At 47.0% G+C, this 19092-nt stretch overlaps 1 protein-coding gene across 1 annotated transcript in view; it reads left to right on the top strand.

The window, feature by feature from the left end:
* The window catches only part of LOC139264064 (collagen alpha-6(VI) chain-like), a 178460-nt gene that overhangs the window by 97287 nt on the left and 62081 nt on the right, over positions 1-19092 (top strand). Inside the window, exons 19-20 of the mRNA XM_070880162.1 lie at positions 8176-8238; positions 14508-14573. Of these exons, the coding sequence (XP_070736263.1) occupies positions 8176-8238; positions 14508-14573 (129 nt within the window). The remainder of the gene's footprint in view (positions 1-8175; positions 8239-14507; positions 14574-19092) is intronic.

Genomic DNA, 19092 nt, shown 5'->3' with positions numbered 1-19092 from the left:
ACTCCCTTACGAGATTTCCTATCCAGTCGTCTCGCCTGGCACCTTGTTATAGACCAAGTCCATCTCCAACTTGTTTCTCCACAATAACTCTTTTTACATTCCAGCCACAGAAGCCAATTTTTTAACGAAATATGCCAGGTTAACGCTATCTCCATTCACTTTAATAATCAGGATCGACTGTAAAACCAATCTGGTGGCTATATTGCATTTAATCAGAGTATAAGACAGAATATAACACATTAGCTATATACCAAAAACATACAACCGTAACAGGTAGTTGATACCGATTCTGATTGGACAAACGGCTGGCACACATAAGCAGTTCTCTAGATTGCAGTCTCCTTCTCTGTCTAGAGCTTCCTACATTAAAGCATGGGATCACTCTCAAAGAGTGTTTGACCAGCTTGACTTCTGATCTGCTCTCCCCTCTCACTGTCTGTGACTACAAGCTTCCAGGAGGTCACTTTTAACCTATTTTTAGGGGTGGGCCAGACCCTGGATATTGACGAGACCTTTTGACCTATAGAGGTTCCCCTAAAACCTTGATATCCAATAAGACTTCCAGGACTCAATTTTCCCCAGTATTTGTGACATTTTTTTTTTTTGGAGCAGGCTGCTTTTTCTGGCCTAACTTAAAAATCCCCAGTTTCCCCAATCAAGTTGCACCAGCGTAACTCAGTTAGCTACGAATTTTTTAAGTCAGTTTTTTATTCAGCCAAAGGCGGTGTAACCAGGCACCTACACCACTTCTGGCCATTTCGGGAAGTTTGGCCAGCTGAGAGTTACTCCAGTTCTGTTGAGGCCAGCATATGTGGCCTGTCCTGAAAAACCTTCCCGAGAGTTAAGGAAATCGGTGCAGGTAAGGAAAGTGGTGCAGCAGATGCCCTAACACACTGAAAGAATTGAAAAACACAGAGCAGCAACTTACCTCCAACCCTGCCCGAAGGTTGTCTGGTTCCATTCTCGGTCCCCATTTCACACACACACAGGAAGGCTGTCCGGTCCCATTCTTGGTCCCCATTTCACACACACACAGGAAGGCTGTCTGGTTCCATTCTCGGTCCCCATTTCACACACACACACAGGAAGGTTGTTCGGTCCCCATTTCACACACACACAGGAAGGTTGTCCGGTTCCATTCTCGGTCCCCGGTTCACACACACACAGGAAGGCTGCCCGGTCCCATTCTCGGTCCCCATTTCACACACACACACACACACACACACACACACACACACACAGGAAGGCTGTCTGGTTCCATTCTCGATTCCCATTTCACACACACACAGGAAGGTTGTCCGGTTCCATTCTCGGTCCCCATTTCATGCACACACAGGAAGGTTGTCTGGTTCCATTCTCGGTCCCCATTTCACACACACACAGGTAGGTTGTCTGGTTCCATTCTCGGTCCCCATTTCACACACACACAGGAAGGTTGTCTGGTTCCATTCTCGGTCCCCATTTCACACACACACAGGAAGGTTGTCTGGTTCCATTCTCGGTCCCCATTTCACACACACACAGGAAGGTTGTCCGGTCCCATTCTCGGTCCCCATTTCACACACACACACAGGAAGGCTGTCTGGTTCCATTCTCGGTCCCTATTTCACACACACACAGGAAGGCTGTCTGGTTCCATTCTCGGTCCCCATTTCACACACACACACACAGGAAGGCTGTCTGGTTCCATTCTCGGTCCCCATTTCACACACACACACAGGAAGGTTGTCTGGTTCCATTCTCGGTCCCCATTTCACACACACACAGGAAGGTTGTCTGGTTCCATTCTCGGTCCCCATTTCACACACACACAGGAAGGTTGTCCGGTCCCATTCTCGGTCCCCATTTCACACACACACAGGAAGGTTGTCTGGTTCCATTCTCGGTCCCCGGTTCACACACACAGTCCGGTCCCAAGAGAGAGAGAGAGAGAGTCGGTCCCTGGTTTACACAGACAGGAAAGCTCTCCGGTCCCATTCTCGGTCCCATACACACTCTGCCATGTATTCAACCAGCATTGTGACCCATATATAAACTGACCTAAGTTGTACACTGTGAGAACAATGACCACTAGGTGGAAGACACTCCTAACCTGGATCTTCAGGTATAAAAGGGGAAGCTCCACCCACTTCCTGCACTTGAGTGCTGAGGAATAAAAGACAGGTCACAGACTGACCTTCTCTCAAGCATGGGCCTCGTGTGCATTTATACTGTATAGTAAGGACGTATCAATGGTGACAAGAAACTGGGATTTAAACCACGCGAGCATGGCCACGAGCAGAACAGACGAGAGGTACTGTGTTAAGGAATGGTTGGGACAGAGATTCAACATTGTTAAAGCAGCACACAGTTCTCCAGGCAGACAAGGGCAGTCGGGCATGTCCCAACATGTAGTCGAACCCAGAGGGGGAGTTCGACAGAGACAATGGCAAGCTGAATGGCGATTCACGCCATTGCAAATGACAATGCGGCCAGTAATGGGGCCATCAACACCTGATAATGGCGCTTTCAAGGGCAATAACAGGGGCAGTCAGGGACGATCGACTGGCAAGGGACCTTTTGTTTCAAACCGCAGCTCAGGCTGGAGACGTGGAGGCATACATTCAGCCGGAGTTTGCAGAGATGAGCAAAATACCTGCAGAAATTGCAGAAATGGACATTGGGGGAAATCGCTGGAAGCTGAAGTTCAGCCAGTTCATGTGGAGCACGTATACAGTTCATACACCAGGACGCCACCGATAATGATGAAAGTGCTCCTCAATGGCATCCCAGTATCAATGGAGTTAGACTCGGGTGCCAGCCAGTCCCTGATGGGTATCAAACAGTTAAAAAAGTTGTGGGAGGTCAAAATTATCGGCAATTGACACACGGCTACGGACTTACACAAAGCAGATCATTCCGGTCCTAGGCAGCGCCACGGTAGTCGTGACCCACAAAGATTCAGAGAACAGACTGCCACTCTGGATTGTCCCAGGGGACAGTCCCGCACTACTGGGGAGGAGTTGGCTTGCTGTCATGAACTGGAAATGGAGCGATGTCCATGCAATTTCCTCTGTGGAGCGAGTATCATGCTCACAGATCCTGGACAAATTTGACACATTATTTCAACCTGGCATTGGCACGTTCATGGGTGCCAAGATAGTGATTCACATAAACCCGGACGCCAGGCCAGTCCACCACAAGGCCAGGGCGGTGCCGTACATGATGCGGGAAAAGATAGGAGGCGAATTGGACCGCCAGTCGAATTCAGTGACTGGGCTAGCCCGATTGTGCCGGTGCTCAAGGCAGATGGGTCGGTCAGGATATGTGGCGATTACAAGGCCACCATCAATCGGCTGTCACTCCAAGACCAGTACCCACTACCGAGAGTGGAAGACCTCTTTGCAACACTATCCGGTGGCAAACTTTTTTCAAAATTGGACCTGACCTCAGCTTACATGACCCAGGAGCTGGCGAGTGAGTCGAAGAAGCTGACCACCATCACGACACACAAGGGGTTGTTTGAGTACAACAGATGTCTGTTCTGGATTCGCTCGGCCGCCGCGATCTTCCAACGAAATATGGAAAGCCCCCTCAAGTCTATTCCAGGGATGGTGGTTTTTCAGGACGACATCCTCATTACTGGTTGCGATACTGAAGAACACCTCCACAACCTGGAGGAGGTGCTACGCAGACTGTACCGGGTAGGGCTGTGACTGAAAAAGGCGAAGTGCGTCTTCCTAGCTCCAGAGGTAGAATTCCTGGGGATGAGGGTAGCAGCAGACGGTATCAGCCCTACTGCATCCAAGACGGAAGTGATCCAGAGAGCATCCAGACCCCGTAACACGACGGAGCTGCGTTCATTCCTGGGGCTCCTGAACTATTTTGGTAACTTTCTTCCCAAATTGAGCATGCTGTTAGAGCGCTACACGTGTTCCTATGCAAAGGTCGCGAATGGGTCTGGGGGGATAGCCAGGAAAGGGCTTTTAATAGAGCACGCAATTTGTTGTGGTCCAACAATCTGTTAACGCTATATGACCCATGTAAGAAACTTGTGTTAACATGCGATGCGTCGTCCTATGGTGTCGGGTGTGTGTTGCAGCATGTCAATGCCAAGGGTCAGTTACAGCCAGTAGCTTATGCCTCCAGAAGTCTGTCTCAGGCAGAAAGGGGCTACGGGATGGTAGAAAAGGAGACGCTCGCATGTGTATATGCGGTAAAGAAAATGCACCAGTACCTGTTTGGCAGGAAATTTGAGCTGGAGACAGATCACAAACCCCTAACGTCGCTTTTGGCTGACAACAAGGCCATAAATGCAAATGCATCGGCCTGCTTACAGAGGTGGGCACTCACATTAGCCACCTATGCCTACACAATTCGGCACAGACCGGGCACCGAAAACTGCGCCGATGCACTCAGCAGGCTCCCACTAGCTGAGATGGTCATGGCTGTTGAAGCTTTCGGAAGCGAAGGCTCACCCGTAACAGCCCGTCAGATTAAAGTCTGGACAAATAGAGACCCGCTATTGTCTCTAGTCAAGAAATGTGTCCTGAATGGGGACTGGGCAGCCACGTACAGGGCATGGCCTGAGAAATTTAAACCATTTCACAGGTGCAAAAATGAACTCTCGATTCAGGCCGATTGCCTACTGTGGGGAAACCGCGTAGTCATGCCCCAGATGGGCAGAGAGGTGTTCATCAGGGAACTCCACAATGGGCACCCGGGCATTGTCACGATGAAGGCAATTGCCAGGTCACACGTTTGGTGGCCAGGGATAGACGCAGATCTGGAACTTTGTGTTCGCAGGTGCAACACGTGTGCCCAGCTGGGCAATGCGCCCAGGGAAGCCCCCCTTAGCCCCTGGCCATGGCCCGTCAAACCTTGGTCATGCATCCATGTGGACTACGCAGGTCCTTTCATGGGGAAAATGTTTTTGGTTGCAGTAGATGCCTACTCCAAATGGATCGAGTGTGACATTTTAAATTCAAGTACATCCTCTGCCACGGTAGAAAGTCTCCGGGCAATGTTCACCGCCCACGGTCTACCGGACATCTTGGTCAGCGACAATGGCCCGTGCTTCACAACCACTGAATTCCAGGATTTCATGGCAGGCAATGGAATTAACCGTGTTAGAACGGCACCGTTCAAGCCGGCCTCAAATTGCCAGGCAGAACGAGCAGTGCAGATAATCAAACAGGGGATGCTCAGATTCCAAGGGAGTTCCCTACAAACTCGCTTATCACGCCTCCTGTTGGCCTATAGATCCCGACCACACTCACTCACAGGGGTTCCACCCCAGAGCTGCTAATGAAAAGGATGCTCAAAACCCGGTTATCCCTTATACACCCCACCATGAAAGAAATGGTCGAGAGCAGGCGCCAGTCACAATATGACTACCATGACAGGAATGCGAGGGCGCGATGTATTGATGTAAATGATCCTGTTTTTGTCCTCAACTATGCTGCAGGGCCCAAATGGCTCGCAGGAACTGTGGTTGCCAAAGAGGGAAATAGGATTCTGGTAGTTAAACTTACCAATGGACAAATCTGCCGCAAACATGTGGATCAAACAAAAAGGAGGTTCAGCAACCCCATAGAAGAAGCAGAGGAAGAACACGATATAGAGTTCACTCCACCACAGGTGACCGAACACTGGAACCAAAGGGAGGAGAGCCCAGTCACTGTGGGCAGTCTGGATAGGCCTGAGGCACCGCAAACAGCAGACACTCAGGCCAGCGCCCAACAACCAGAGCCCCAACTCAGGCGCTCTACAAAGGAGCGTAAACCACCAGAGACTCAACCTGTGATCCCAATAAGACTTTGGGGGGGGGGAGATGATGTCATGTATTCAACCAGCATTGTAACCCATGAATAAACTGACCTAAGTTGTACACTGTGAGAACAATGACCACTAGGTGGTGAACTTGTGGGAGACACCCCTAACCTGGACCTTCAGGAATAAAAGGGGAAGCTCCACCCACTTCCTGCACTTGAGTGCTAAGGAATAAAGGACAGGTCACAGACTGACCTTCTCTCAAGCATGGGCCTCATGTGCATTTATACTGTATACTATACATGTATAGTAAGGACGTATCACACTCAGTCACAGAGAGAGAGAGAGAGAGAGAGAGAGACCTGAACCGGCGACCGAGAATGGGACCGGACCAAACAGCCTTCGGGGGTTTGGAGGTAAGGTGGTGCTATGTGCTTTTCAATTCTTTTAATATGTTGCGAGGTAACTGTATGCTTCACTTTGCAACCTCAGCTTGCATTGTGTCCCTGGTTACCATGGCAGCCCGATCTTTTTGGCGCAGATCAAGGCTCCACACCCCTCGTGTTAGGCCACGCCAAAATGAAGAGATCCAACGGGGAAACGTACAACCCTTTTTTTGCCGTACTTGAGCCCCAAAAAATCAGGCGTAACTCTCCAAGTACACCAAAAAAATGCTTTGGGGAAAATTGAGTCCCTAGTTCTTTCTCTTGATCCTTGTTTCAAGAACCCGCCTTAAACATGTCTTACGATTCTGGCCACATGTCACTCTGTTTACACTAACCCTGGATCTCTTTCTGTGGAACTCTCTCTTCGCTCTCTTCCCTCAAAACAAAGCCTAGTCCTTTTGAACAATGAGGCCCAAACCAGAGTTTTGTCACCTCAACCAGTCTTTAGGATATAGCAAAATATTTATGTTAACACTTAACTTCCATACTTCCATTCATTATCTTCACCAGCGGTTTTGTTAAGGGAACTTCAAACCCTAACCTTTGCATTATACATAAAATATATAAACAAGGTTCAAGTCTTAACTTAAAAACAACAGATAATCGCTTAACATCAGGGAGATTGTATATAGTACAAAAATCTATATCCTCCATTTCTAAATATTTCTCTGATCCGAATAGACATTCCATCTGCAGTGCAAAACAACGATTTAAACACAGCCCTGATTTCTAACAGTTTGAAGACCAGAACCTCAAACCCAGAACCAAGCTCAGGGACGACAGAGCAAGATACCCGCCCTCCTATATGACTAAGAAACATGGACTGTATACAGCAGACACCTCAAAACACTGGAGAAGTACCACCAGCGCTGCCTCCGCAAGATCCTGCAAATCCATTGGCAGGATAGGCGCAACAATGTCAGTGTTCTCGCTCAGACCAACATCCCCAGCATCGAAGCATTGACCACGCTCGATCAGCTCTGTTGGGCGAGCCACATCGTCCGTATGCCTGACACGAGACTCCCAAAACAAGTGTTATACTCGGAGCTTCGACACGGCAAGCAAGCCCCAGGTTGGCAGAGGAAACGCGTCAAGGACACCCTGAAAGCCTCCTTGGAAAAAGTGCAACATCCCCACCGACACCTGGGAATCCCTGGCCCAAGACCGCCCAAAGTGGAGAAGAAGTATCCGGAAAGGCGCGAAACACCTCGAGTGTCATCGCCGAGAGCAAGCTGAAGCCAAGCGTAGACAGCGGAAGGAGCGCGCAGCAACCCAGGCACCCCACCCATCCGTTCTTTCAACCACCATCTGCTCCACCTGTGACAGAGACCGCAGGTCCCACATTGGTCTCTTCAGTCACCTGAGAACTCATTTTTAGTGTGGAAGCAAGTCATCCTTGACCCAGAGGGACTGCCTATGATGATGATGATTTCATTAAGTGTGAAAGACTCGTGAGTGTCCCAGGCATGCTTGAAATGATTGTAATTTACCTCTAGAGGGCTAGTATTGTCCTTGTTCGATTTTGCATTTGATGTTTTACCTTGTCTGTTGCTTTCATGGTATAGTAAAAATGTTATATACAGAAATTGTGTCATTCCATAGTAACATTACGTGACTGTAGTGAGATTATGTCATTATGTAGTGAGACTTTGTGACTGTGTAGTGAAAGGTTGTCACTCTATAGTAATATTATATGACCATAGTGAAATTAAGTCACTATATATAGAGTGTGTGACTTTATAGTGAAACTCAATATACAGTGAAATTACATGACTAATGAAATTAACTGACTATATAGTGAAATTATATCATTCCATTGTGAAATGATCACACTGTATATTAAAACGATATCATTCGATTGTAAAATTATTTGACGGTAGTGAAAAATCTCGCTATATAGCTAGGAAATAATTATAGCTTGTTGGTAATTATAGGGACATTCCAGATTTCATGGGAATAATAAGTCTTCTTATCTTAGGGCAAGAAAGGCCCAAAAGGAGACAATGGTGAGCGTGGTGAACAAGGATTACCTGGAGAACCTGTAAGTAAAATCCCATAGCTCTGTCTGGTCACGAGGGAGCTCATTAAACTCTTGAAACTTGGAGAGGATAATTTTGGAGTAATTTTCTGAAATAGCTCTCCTGGAATGTGCTGCCCATGATTTCTTGAAGATTCATTTTAACAACTATTGAATCAAGGCCAGTGCGACTGGAATTTCCAAATTATGCAAATAACGGGGGAAGCAGCACAGACTCATAAACATTTCCCTCACCCTCTCTGAAAGTCTTACGGCATATTGGTAATGGTTGTGTTCGTGTAAGTGCTTGGTGTTGGCTGACATTATAATGAAATGTCCTGGTATGAATTAATCACTATATAAAAATACCATTTCTACTTTCTCCATCTGTGTCATCAGCTTGTACTCCAAGGCCTAAATTCCAGGGGCTTTACGCCCCCCCATTACCATCAAAAGATGATGCAAAGAGGGCGGCCGCCACTCTATCACCAGCTGGTGGTGGGTCCCGCAAGGTCCTCCATTTTTCCAGGCCCATCAGCTCTGCCATTAAGATGTATTACCCCACAGATTTAAATGAGGTAGCGGCGACATCACACACCGACGTAACGTCACCACGGCGAACTTGGACCTTTACGCTGAGTTCAGCACTGGGTCCTAAGCTGGCCAGGTAAACCCTGCGTGCAAGCAGATTCACAGAGGTGCTGTCGGCACCTCTTAAAGGGACACACAAGTCTTTCATGTAAGTTTGCATTTAAGCTTTTGGATTGTTGTTTTTTTACTTTACTGAAGTAATGGCTTACTGCAATAGATGTTAAATTTCTTTAAGTGTGTAGGGAGTGCTGCTGGACACTTGCAAGGCCTCAGATGATAAAGAAGGCCTCTGAGAAGTCAGAAAATACTGCAAATACTCAGCAGGTCAGGCAACATCCGTGGAGAGAGAAACACATTTCACGTTTCAGGTCAAGATGCTAACTGACCTGCTGAGTATTTCCAGCATTTCATGCAATCATTTCAGATTTACAGCATCTGCTCACGGAGGGAAGAGGCAGCAGAAGAAGAGGAAGCTGAAGGAAGAATGCATCCCAGACAGACCCTATGTGGCTGGGATATCTGGGATGGAATCATCCGTATGCAGTCACAGTGACAACAATCCCAGTTGCCCTTTCAACTTTACTCCCATACTTTACCTTCGCTCTGTTAGAACAATCACAGCATCCTCTTGGCCATGATGCTGAAATAAAAGCCATCACAAAGCAAACTTTCTAATCCAACTTTATACATCTAACCATCCAATATGACATCAAGAAATCAACTGATCACCCTTCTGCAGTCTCTTAGTAAACAGTTTGAAGATGTAGTCACTGACCTTGACCAGTGGTCTGAGATCATGAAGCTTCTTTGGGCACTGGAGCCAGATGGTGGAGGTGACGCTGCTGGCAGTGACATCGTTGGTGATGTGGTCCCACATTGTTCTTTCTGGAGGGCCTTCTGGCCTCTGTGAGAACTCTCTTGCAGTGTTGACCCCCTGCACAAAGCTGGAGTGCTACGTGCGAGATCCTATGTGCAGCTACCCTGGCTTGCTGAGCAATTTTTGTTAATGCTGAAGCACTTTACCCATTTTTTGAAGTTCAGAAGGGAATTCAACTTTAGGTGCTGAAGATTCCCATTTGTAACTTCGTTTTGATGTTAATTTTTTTAAAAAGCAATAGGGGCTGGAAACTGCAATTTTTTGACTTCATTTTAATTTTGATTAGGCCTTGCCCTTTGAATTCATAGCCCTTTTAATTACCCACAATTCCTTGCAAAATCCCGAGCCTTGCTCCCAGAGGCAGTTCGAAGCTGGAACCCCCTTTCAGGATGGGAGCTTCGACTTCCATGCCTATACTTAGTTCACAGTAGCGCTTCGTCCATTTTCAGCGGCTGTTAACCCAAGTTGACGGACACCGGCACCTATCATGGCGGCCACAAATTTCCCACCCCACTAGTGTCAAGAACAACAATGAGGCATCCTGTGTGTATAGCAATGGTGTTTGAACTTTTCTGTGTGGGAGCCCCCTTGCACATATTGGTACATTCCCAGGTCCCTCCTGGTAGCATACATTTAATGACACACTCCCAGCAAGCCAGTAAAATACTGATACAGTATAGAGGCTGCACTCCAACACTGGCAGACTCGCTGAGACCATGTGACCCAGCTTCCAAAAGACAGGATTGGCTGATCAACAGAAAAGAGTGCTCTGTTTATCGGAACTCCATTTTTTGTACAACAACAGCAATTTGTATTTATAGTGCACCTTTAACATAGTGAAACATCCCAAGGCACTTCACAGGAGTGTTATCGGACAAAAAATTTGACACTGAGCCACATAAGGAGAAATTATGGCAGGTGACCAAAAACTTGGTCAAAGAGGTAGGTGTTAAGGGGCGTCGTGAAGGAGGAAAGAGAGGTAGACAGCCGGAGAGGTTTAGGCATGGAATTCCAGAGCTTAGGGCCAAGGCAACTGAAGGCACGGCCATGAGTGGTTGAGCAATTCTAATCAGGGATGCTCAAGAGGGCAGAATTAGAGGAACGCAGACATCTCGGGGGGGTTGCGGTTGTGGGGCTGAAGGAGAGTACTCAGATAAGAAGGGGTGAGGCCATAGAGGGATTTGAAATCAAGGATGAGAATTTTGAAATCGAGGCATTGTAGAACTGAGAGCCAATGTAGGACAGTGAACACAGGGGTGATGGGTGAGTGGGACTTGGTGCGAGTTAGGACATGGGCAGCTGAGTTTTGGTTCACCTCTAGTCTGCATAGGGTAGAATGTGGGAGACCAGCCAGGAGTGCTTTGGAATAGTCAAGTCTAGAGGTAACAAAGGCATGGATGAGGGCTTGAGCAGCTCTACATTCCTAGTTACAGGGATAGAGAGGAGGGTTCGCAGTATTAATTAAAGAAACAATTACAGCTGTGAGAAGGGATGATATGTTAGAGGAGTCATCAAATGAGGCCATATGGGTTGAATTGAAGAACAAAAAAGGGACAATCACACTACTGGGAGTGTAGTATAGACTGCCAAACAATCAAAGGGAGATAGAAGAAGAAATATGTGGGCAAATTGCTGCAAAGTGCAAAAACTATAGAGCTGTAATAGTGATGAATTTCAACTACCCTGATATTAACTGGGAAAAAAGTAGTGGAAATGGTACAGAGGGTGCAAATCATGTGGAAACTTGGGCCCAATGTGAGGTAATGCATTTGGGAAGGGCTAACAAAGCAAGGGAATACACATTAAATGGTACGACACTGAGAAGTGTAGAGGAACAAAGGGACCTTGGAGTGCAGGTCCACAGATCCCTGAAGGTGGCAGGTCAGGTAGTTAACGTGGTTAAGAAGGCATATGGAATACTTGCCTTTATTAGTCCAGGCATGGAATACAAGAGCAAGGAATTTATGCTTGAACTTTATAAAACACTGGTTAGGCCACAGCTGGAGCACTGTGTGAACTTTATAAAACACTGGTTAGGCCACAGCTGGAGCACTGTGTGCAGTTCTGGTCACCAGATTACAGGAAAGCTGTGATTGCACTGGAAAGGGTGCAGAGGAGATTTACAAGAATGTTACCTGGACTGGAGGATTTTGGCTATGAGGAAAGATTGGAGATGCTGGGTCTGTTTTCTTTGGAACAGAGGAGGCTGAGGGGGCGACCTGATTGAGGTGTATAAAATTATGAGGGACCTGGATTGAGTGGATAGGAAGGACCTTGGCAGAGTGGTCAACAACATAGATTGGAGCATAGATTTAAAGTAATTGGGGGGAGGTTTAGGGGAGATATGAGGGGAAGTTTCTTCACCCAGAGAGTGATGGCAATCTGGAATGCACTGCCCGAAAGGGTGGTAGAGGCAGAAAGCCTCACCACATTTAAAAAATGCTTGGATGTGCACTTAAAGTGCCGTAACCTACAGGGCTACGGACCAAGAACTGGAAAGTGGGATTAGGCTGGATAGCTCTTGGTCGGCCGGCATGGACACAATGGGCTGAAATGGCCTCCTTCCATGCTGTAAATTTCTATGATTTATGAATCTATGAGCTGAGACAAGGGCAGAGACAGGCGATGTTACGGAGGTGGAAATAGGCGGTTTAGTTATGCTGTGGATATGTGGCCAAAAGCTCATTTCAGGGTCAAATATGACACCAAAGGTTGCGAACAATGAGGTTGAGCCATAGACAAATGTTAAGGAGAGGGCTAGAGTCAGTGGAGTTTGTGGCGGGGACCAAAATCAATGCCTTCGGTTTTCCCAATATTCAATTGGAGAAAATTTCTGCTCATCCAGAAGTCGGACAAGCAATCTGACAATCTAGAGACCATGGAGGGGTCGAGAGAAGCGATAGTGAGGTAGAGCTGGGTGTCATCTGCGTACATGATGTGAGTTTTCGGATGATGTTGCCAAGGGGCAACATGTAGATGAGAAATAGAAGGGAGGAAAGGATAGATTCTTGGGGGACAGCAGAAACAAGGTACTTGCAATTGTAGGAAATAAATAGAGGTCTTATGGCCTCTACTTCCTGGGAACCCCTCACATATTGCCTTGGATCTGATGATCCCTGTTTGAAAACCTACAAGATGTATATATACAAAAATGTTGTGTATATCCTGGGATAGTTAACACATTTTTCTTGTAAATCATTGCTTTTCACTTCTGGAAGGCTGGATTCAGCTATCTTAGCTTAAAAAAATAGTCTATAAGTTGTAAACCGATTTGTTCTCATCGTCTGTGTCAAGGCTTCTTCTGATTAATGCACGGTACAAGATGTATTCTTGAACTAAAATTGAACTAAATACGTCGTCTCGGATTAAATCGTGAGGCACATCAATAATTGTATGTTTCTCTTATTATTCTGGAGACGTTGCATCCTGATAAGTCACTTCTTGACTAATTAGATGGTTTGATAATCAATAAGCAAAAGCAATGAGCTTCTCAAAGCTATCCTTAATAATTAGTGCAAAAATATTTCAGAAACCAAAATAGACTAATTCTCGAAAATACTGGAATATTGTAACAGGCAGTCTCGTGAATCTGAGTCGTTCACTTGACTTTCAGGGTTCAACTCTTCCTCTCTCTTCACTTGGAGTCAGGACATAGTTAAGGGAACATAAACAGTTTGATAATGTAATCAAATTATTTGGCCACTTCTCTGCACAAGATATCAGAATACATTTAAGGAGACATCATCGCATATTCCTAGATCAAGTTCAAGCCTGCTTTGATTATGTTTATTGAGCACTTCACTGGCTAAAATGGGAGGAAGCAAGAGGGAGTGAGCTGATTCATCCTGAATCAGTCCAAGTGGGGTTTTTAATACTTCCAGACCAGAAGAATGAGAGAGGTAGAGGATAATTTTGACTGTGGGCAATAGTGTCATATCGAATCAGCCACCCCTAATAAATCTCCCCGCTTTTTCATCTCCATTGACTTCGAAAAATAGGCAAAATTTATATTCCATTATTTTGGGCTGAATTCAAAACCAAAATCCGAAAGTGAGGAGATGGAGTGCAAACCCATTGTCACCTCCACCCCACACTTGAGATGTTGCATTATTTGCTGCCTGTGCCCAAATGTAATACAAACAGAGATTCAATTTAGTTCTTCACACACAGAGGCACAAATTATTTCTGTTTTAATGATTTATAAAACATTTACAGGCTTTCTGTGATCTTGGCACAGTGCAGAATTGATACTACATTACAGATGGGAGAGTGATTGCAGATGTGTACTGTAATGGTGTTGCTCACTGGAGGGCTGAGGTCACTCCTTGGTGGTGGACTTGGATCAGCCAGTGAGGATACTGTAATGTATTTATTTCCTTGGTTCTTTGCTTAAGAATTTATAGCAACACATCAAGAACTAGTTGGTTTATTAACAAAGGTTTACCAATCACACTACACATTACCAGTTCATCCAGTAGGCTCACAATTTCATACCTCATCGTGGATGACCTAGCCCCGACTGGGGTTTTATTGAGTATGGTGAACATCACGTGACTGGCTAAGCCATTCACAATACAACAGCTCTACAAATATGTGAGCATATTCATAGGTGCATACATTACAGATACGAAGCCGGTTTTAAAAAAGAAACAAATTAACCTCAAACGCTTCTCCAATAAAAGCAGCACATGCTGGAAATACACAATAGGCCCTGCAGCATCTGTATCGAGAAGGGAAGGGTTAATGTCAGAACCGGTTTTTGGAGTAGGGACAGGAATAATTTACTTCAATGTTTTTTAACACTTCTGTGTGTTTTCCATTTAAGGGGACGCCGGGTATTAGTAAGAAAATAGCAGGTGAAAAAGGCAACAAAGGAAACCCAGGGCAACAGGTACATTATTTAATCTTTCTATTCAACTCTATATTTGCCCTGCATTACATTATCATTTCGTATCTCTATGTAAATTGGATTCGGTTAAAAAAAATATGGAAATAAAAAACTGGTATCAATAAAAAGATTGGCGTAAAAACTCTGTTTAAGTCACTGACGTCCTTTAGGGAAGGAAACCTGCCGTCTTTAGCCGGTCTGGCCGATATGTGACTTCTGTCACACACCAACGTGGTTGATTCCTAAATGCTCTAAAGTGACCACTCGGGCACCTTCTAATCACACCCAGAGATGGTCAATAAACGCCAGCCTGTCCAGTGACACCCACATCCTGTGAATGAATAATAACATCAGAGGTTTGGTGGGATAAACTCGACGATTGTAACATAGTCAAGGATTTCAGGGGATAAAAATTGCCCCCATCATTAAGGTCCATTACCGCCTCTAATGATGTGGTAAGGCCTTTCCGATCGGGGGCAGGCAAATTGTCCGACCCATCTGAAATTGGCCATGGGCCAGGGGCAGCCCCGTTTTCCCACCCTGTCGGACACGCGCCAACTCCGTACCGCCCGGTGGCGTCCCCCTTCCGCTGCACGAGGGAAATTGCCCCGCGGGAGCGTGGCCGGTCGGTGCTCCCGACAGCTTTTCCCAGTGGGAAGCTGCCAGTGGCTTGCAGCATCTCCACCCTTAAAGGGGAGGGCACACACCCACGGCTGCCATTTTATTTTAATTGTCGGCCGACTCCTGAGTCAGCCCGACAATGAAGGTCACGGGTTCGGCCGGACCGCCAGTAGGCAGCCTGGTACCCGCTCTTGGGTGCAGGGCTACTGGCCTGGCCAAAGCCCTCCCGAGTGGCCCAGTGGGCACCACTAAAGTGACTGCAAAGCTCGCAGTAGCCCTCCCCTTTAACTGAAGGGGAGGGATGTTGCTACGCATCAGCGCGATGTGGCACGTCTGCGTTGCACTGACATGCTCAGAGCAGCGCTGATGAAGCCGCCCACCTTCCACCCCGCTCCAAATGCATTTCCACCCCAAACACCACCGCAACGATTTCCAAAAGTTAAAGAGGCCCATTACCCTCTATTCTCCACCGCATGGATTCGGGCAGAGAATATTCATTTAATTTGTTTGGTGCGGAGGGCAATTTCTAGCCCTAGATGTCAGGATAAGTAAGGAAAGCCAACAAAACCCCAAAACTGTGCTAAAGCTTAAAACTTGAATTGATCCATTTCTTCACAAAATGGATGTCAGACCGTTTGTTTGCCACCCAACCTTCTCCCACCTCAACCTTCCCCCAACCCCGATGCTTTTTCTGCCAGGTTTCTCCACCTTGCCTTCCTCAAGGTGTTGCACAATAATGGTTCCCCAGGTGATGGTTCACCTTCCAGTGCCTTATCCAAGTAGAGACAATGCTGCAGGAGGGTGGAGTCACAGTCAAACCCAATTCTATCTGAACGCTCCATTCACATTTCCAGAAGGTGTTGTTGGATAGCAATCAGTAGCAGAAACCCTGGACAATTTTCTCCCACAAAATAGGGCGCAGAAGCCAGTGACAGTGCTCCTATAAATGTCCTGGCTGAGATCAGTTTAACTCAGAACAAACTTTCGACCAAATAGGTCAGTATGACTCAGCTACTTATTGCATCAATCGCCCTTAGCCAACAGGGCAGTCAATGGGATGATCTGTGCTGTTATGTGGGCATGAGGTTTTAAAATACCACCATTGGTATAAGGGTTAATTTTATGATATCACACTCCTGGGGTGGAGCTTTGTCCACTGGGCGTTCACATCAGGAATTTGAGCGTGAAGGTCACCAGTTCCCGTGGGATTCTCCACAGTAGTGGTGTCATACCAGCCTTGTACCGAAAGCGAGATTTGGTAAAGTCTACCCTACAGAGTCAACAGCAGTGGCCTTCTAACATCATATGACAGAACAAATAGGTAGGACAATATTGAGCAAAATTCTTTGGCCACATCATGGCAAATGACCGTAAGGGCCGTAAAATGACTGTCTTGAGGTTGGCTTTTGCAAATTTGAGTTCCATTGTCGAGCTTCACTCACTGAAGAAAGAAATACTTGCATTTATGTCGCACCTTTTATGACCTCAGGACGTCCCAAAGTACTTTACAACCAGTAAAGTGTCATCACTGATGTAATGTAGGAAAAGTGACCACTAACTTGGGCACAGTAATTCCTACAAACAACATCATCACCATAAGCGGTCCCTCATTTCGAGGATGACTTGTTGCCACGCCAAAAAAGGATGAGTTCACAACTGTTTCAATGAAGGACCTGATATTCCAGGTCCCAAACTACATGTTGAAGGGTGGAAGATTCCTGTGCATGGACTTTTTTAACGTGTGGTGGCCGTTGCACACCAGCCACCACACGGGCTTGACAGAGCTAGGTCTTGGTCCAGTGGCAAGGATTAACCAAGATGAATGGATGTGTGTGTGAGTGTGTGTGCGCACTAGGTCCGTGCAGCAGAGCAGGTCTTCAGTCGTCTTGGTTAATCCTTGCTACTGGACAAAGTCCTAGCTCTGTCAAGCCCATGTGGTGGCTAGTGTGCAACGGTCACCACACACTAAAAAAATCCAAGCACAGGCATCTTCCACCCTTCAAGATTTAGTTCGGACCTGGAATTTTAGGTCCATCATTGAAACACCTGTGAACTTTTTGACGTGGAAGCAAGTCATCCTCGATTCGAGGGACTGCCGATGATGATGATGATGATGATGTGTGTATATATATATATATATATATATATATATATGTATGTATATGAGTATATATGTGTGTGTGTGAGTGTATTTATGTGTGTGTGATTGGGTGTAGATGTGTGAGTGACAGTGAGTGTGTATGAGAGTGAGTGTGTATGAGAGTGAGTGTGTGTGTGTGAGAGAGTGTGAGTGTATATGTGTGTGTGTGTGAATGTATGTGTGTGTGAGTGACCTGCCCCAACCTGCGAGGGAACATCTGCGGCAGGTCAGGGCCTTAAAAGGAACATATCACTCCAGGGTGCAACGCGAGCTTGTGCAGGAGGGTGACGGCAGTGAAGCGGGTGACTGAATTGGACGTCACCATAATCCAGGTCGGTGATTGGAGCGAGTGCAGGTACAGCAGGAGCGGCGAGATTGGGGCGAAGGAGTGACGAGAGATCGTGGAGCGACGTGATCGGGGCCCAGGAGAGGCGAGGGCCCAGAGCCAGCACAGGCCAACCCACACTGGAATATGTGTGCGCACTAGGTCCGTGCAGCAGAGCTGGCCGCCAATCGTCCCAAAAAACAATGTGATAACGGCAAGATAATGGGGCTGAAATTACCCTCACAACCAAAAGGGGACATACTCACCGATCTTGAAGATTCATGGGGCGGAGTGTAAAGCGAAATTCAATTATTTAATTTTTTTTTCTGGTCGGGGCAGCGTTTGAGGGGCAAAGGGCCCTTAGAGCAGGGCAGCTGTCCCTCAGCTGTCGCTGACGCGTCACAATGTCCCACCCTTTCATTTAAAGTGGAGGGCCGCTGTGAACTCTGCAGTTAGTTTAGTTTGGCCCACTGGGCCACCAGGGAAGGTTTTGGCCAACAGTGGGTGCCGGGCTGCCTGTTGGAGGCCCGGCCGCTCCCATGGGCGCCATTGTCGGGACGACCTTGGAGTCGGCCGACAATTAAAATAAAATGGCGGCCGCAGCAGAGCGCCCTCCCCTTTAAAGGCGGACGTGCCGCCCAGCCACACACAGCTTCTCACAGGGTACCGAGCAACGGCCAATCCACTCCCGCGGGGCAATTTCTCCTGTGGGGCGGAAAGGGGTCGCCGCTGGTCAGTGGGGAGGTTGGCGCGTGCCCGACGGGGCAGCAACATGCGCGCCATGTTGACGATCACCGCCGGAAAAAAAAATGGAGGGCAATTTCATCAATGTCGGTGACCCCGTCCGCCGTCTAGGCGGTGAGTCCTGACTGACCCGTGGCCGCCACTTTGAGGCAGTCACAACTCTTAAAGAAAGAGACAATTTTGGCCCAAATCTGGTCACCACACTGATCTTTTTTGTGTCAGATGGAGGATCGGTTTAACATCTCATCCGACAGTACAGCGCGCCCTCAGTACTGCAGTGAAATGTCTGTCTGGATTTTGTGTACATGTCTCTGGAGTGGGACTTGAACCCATAAGTTTTTAACTCAGAGATGAGAGTGCTACCAACAGAGCCACGGTTGTCACCACTTGGGAGGTTTATCAGTAGGTTGGACATGGAAATCAGCAGGTCCTGTAGGATTTTTCTGTGCCAGGTGTGCAAATTCATAAAATGCTACCCTTGCATATACCCTTGTATATGATGAAGGAAACCACTGATGATAAAATACTGAATTAGGTCACAACACCGGGAAAACTCCTCTGCTTCTTTTCAAACAGAGGCACCTCTGACAGCGCAACACTCATGCTACCACGGAGCCAAGGCTAACACTTCCAATAGTGTCCAAGCTACCGGAATTTATTTTCCTACAAGATTATTAGAACATTGAATATAT

Source organism: Pristiophorus japonicus, chromosome 5, assembly GCF_044704955.1.
Source record: "Pristiophorus japonicus isolate sPriJap1 chromosome 5, sPriJap1.hap1, whole genome shotgun sequence".
Lineage (NCBI taxonomy): Eukaryota > Metazoa > Chordata > Chondrichthyes > Pristiophoridae > Pristiophorus > Pristiophorus japonicus.
This window is presented reverse-complemented; position numbering and strand designations above follow the sequence as displayed.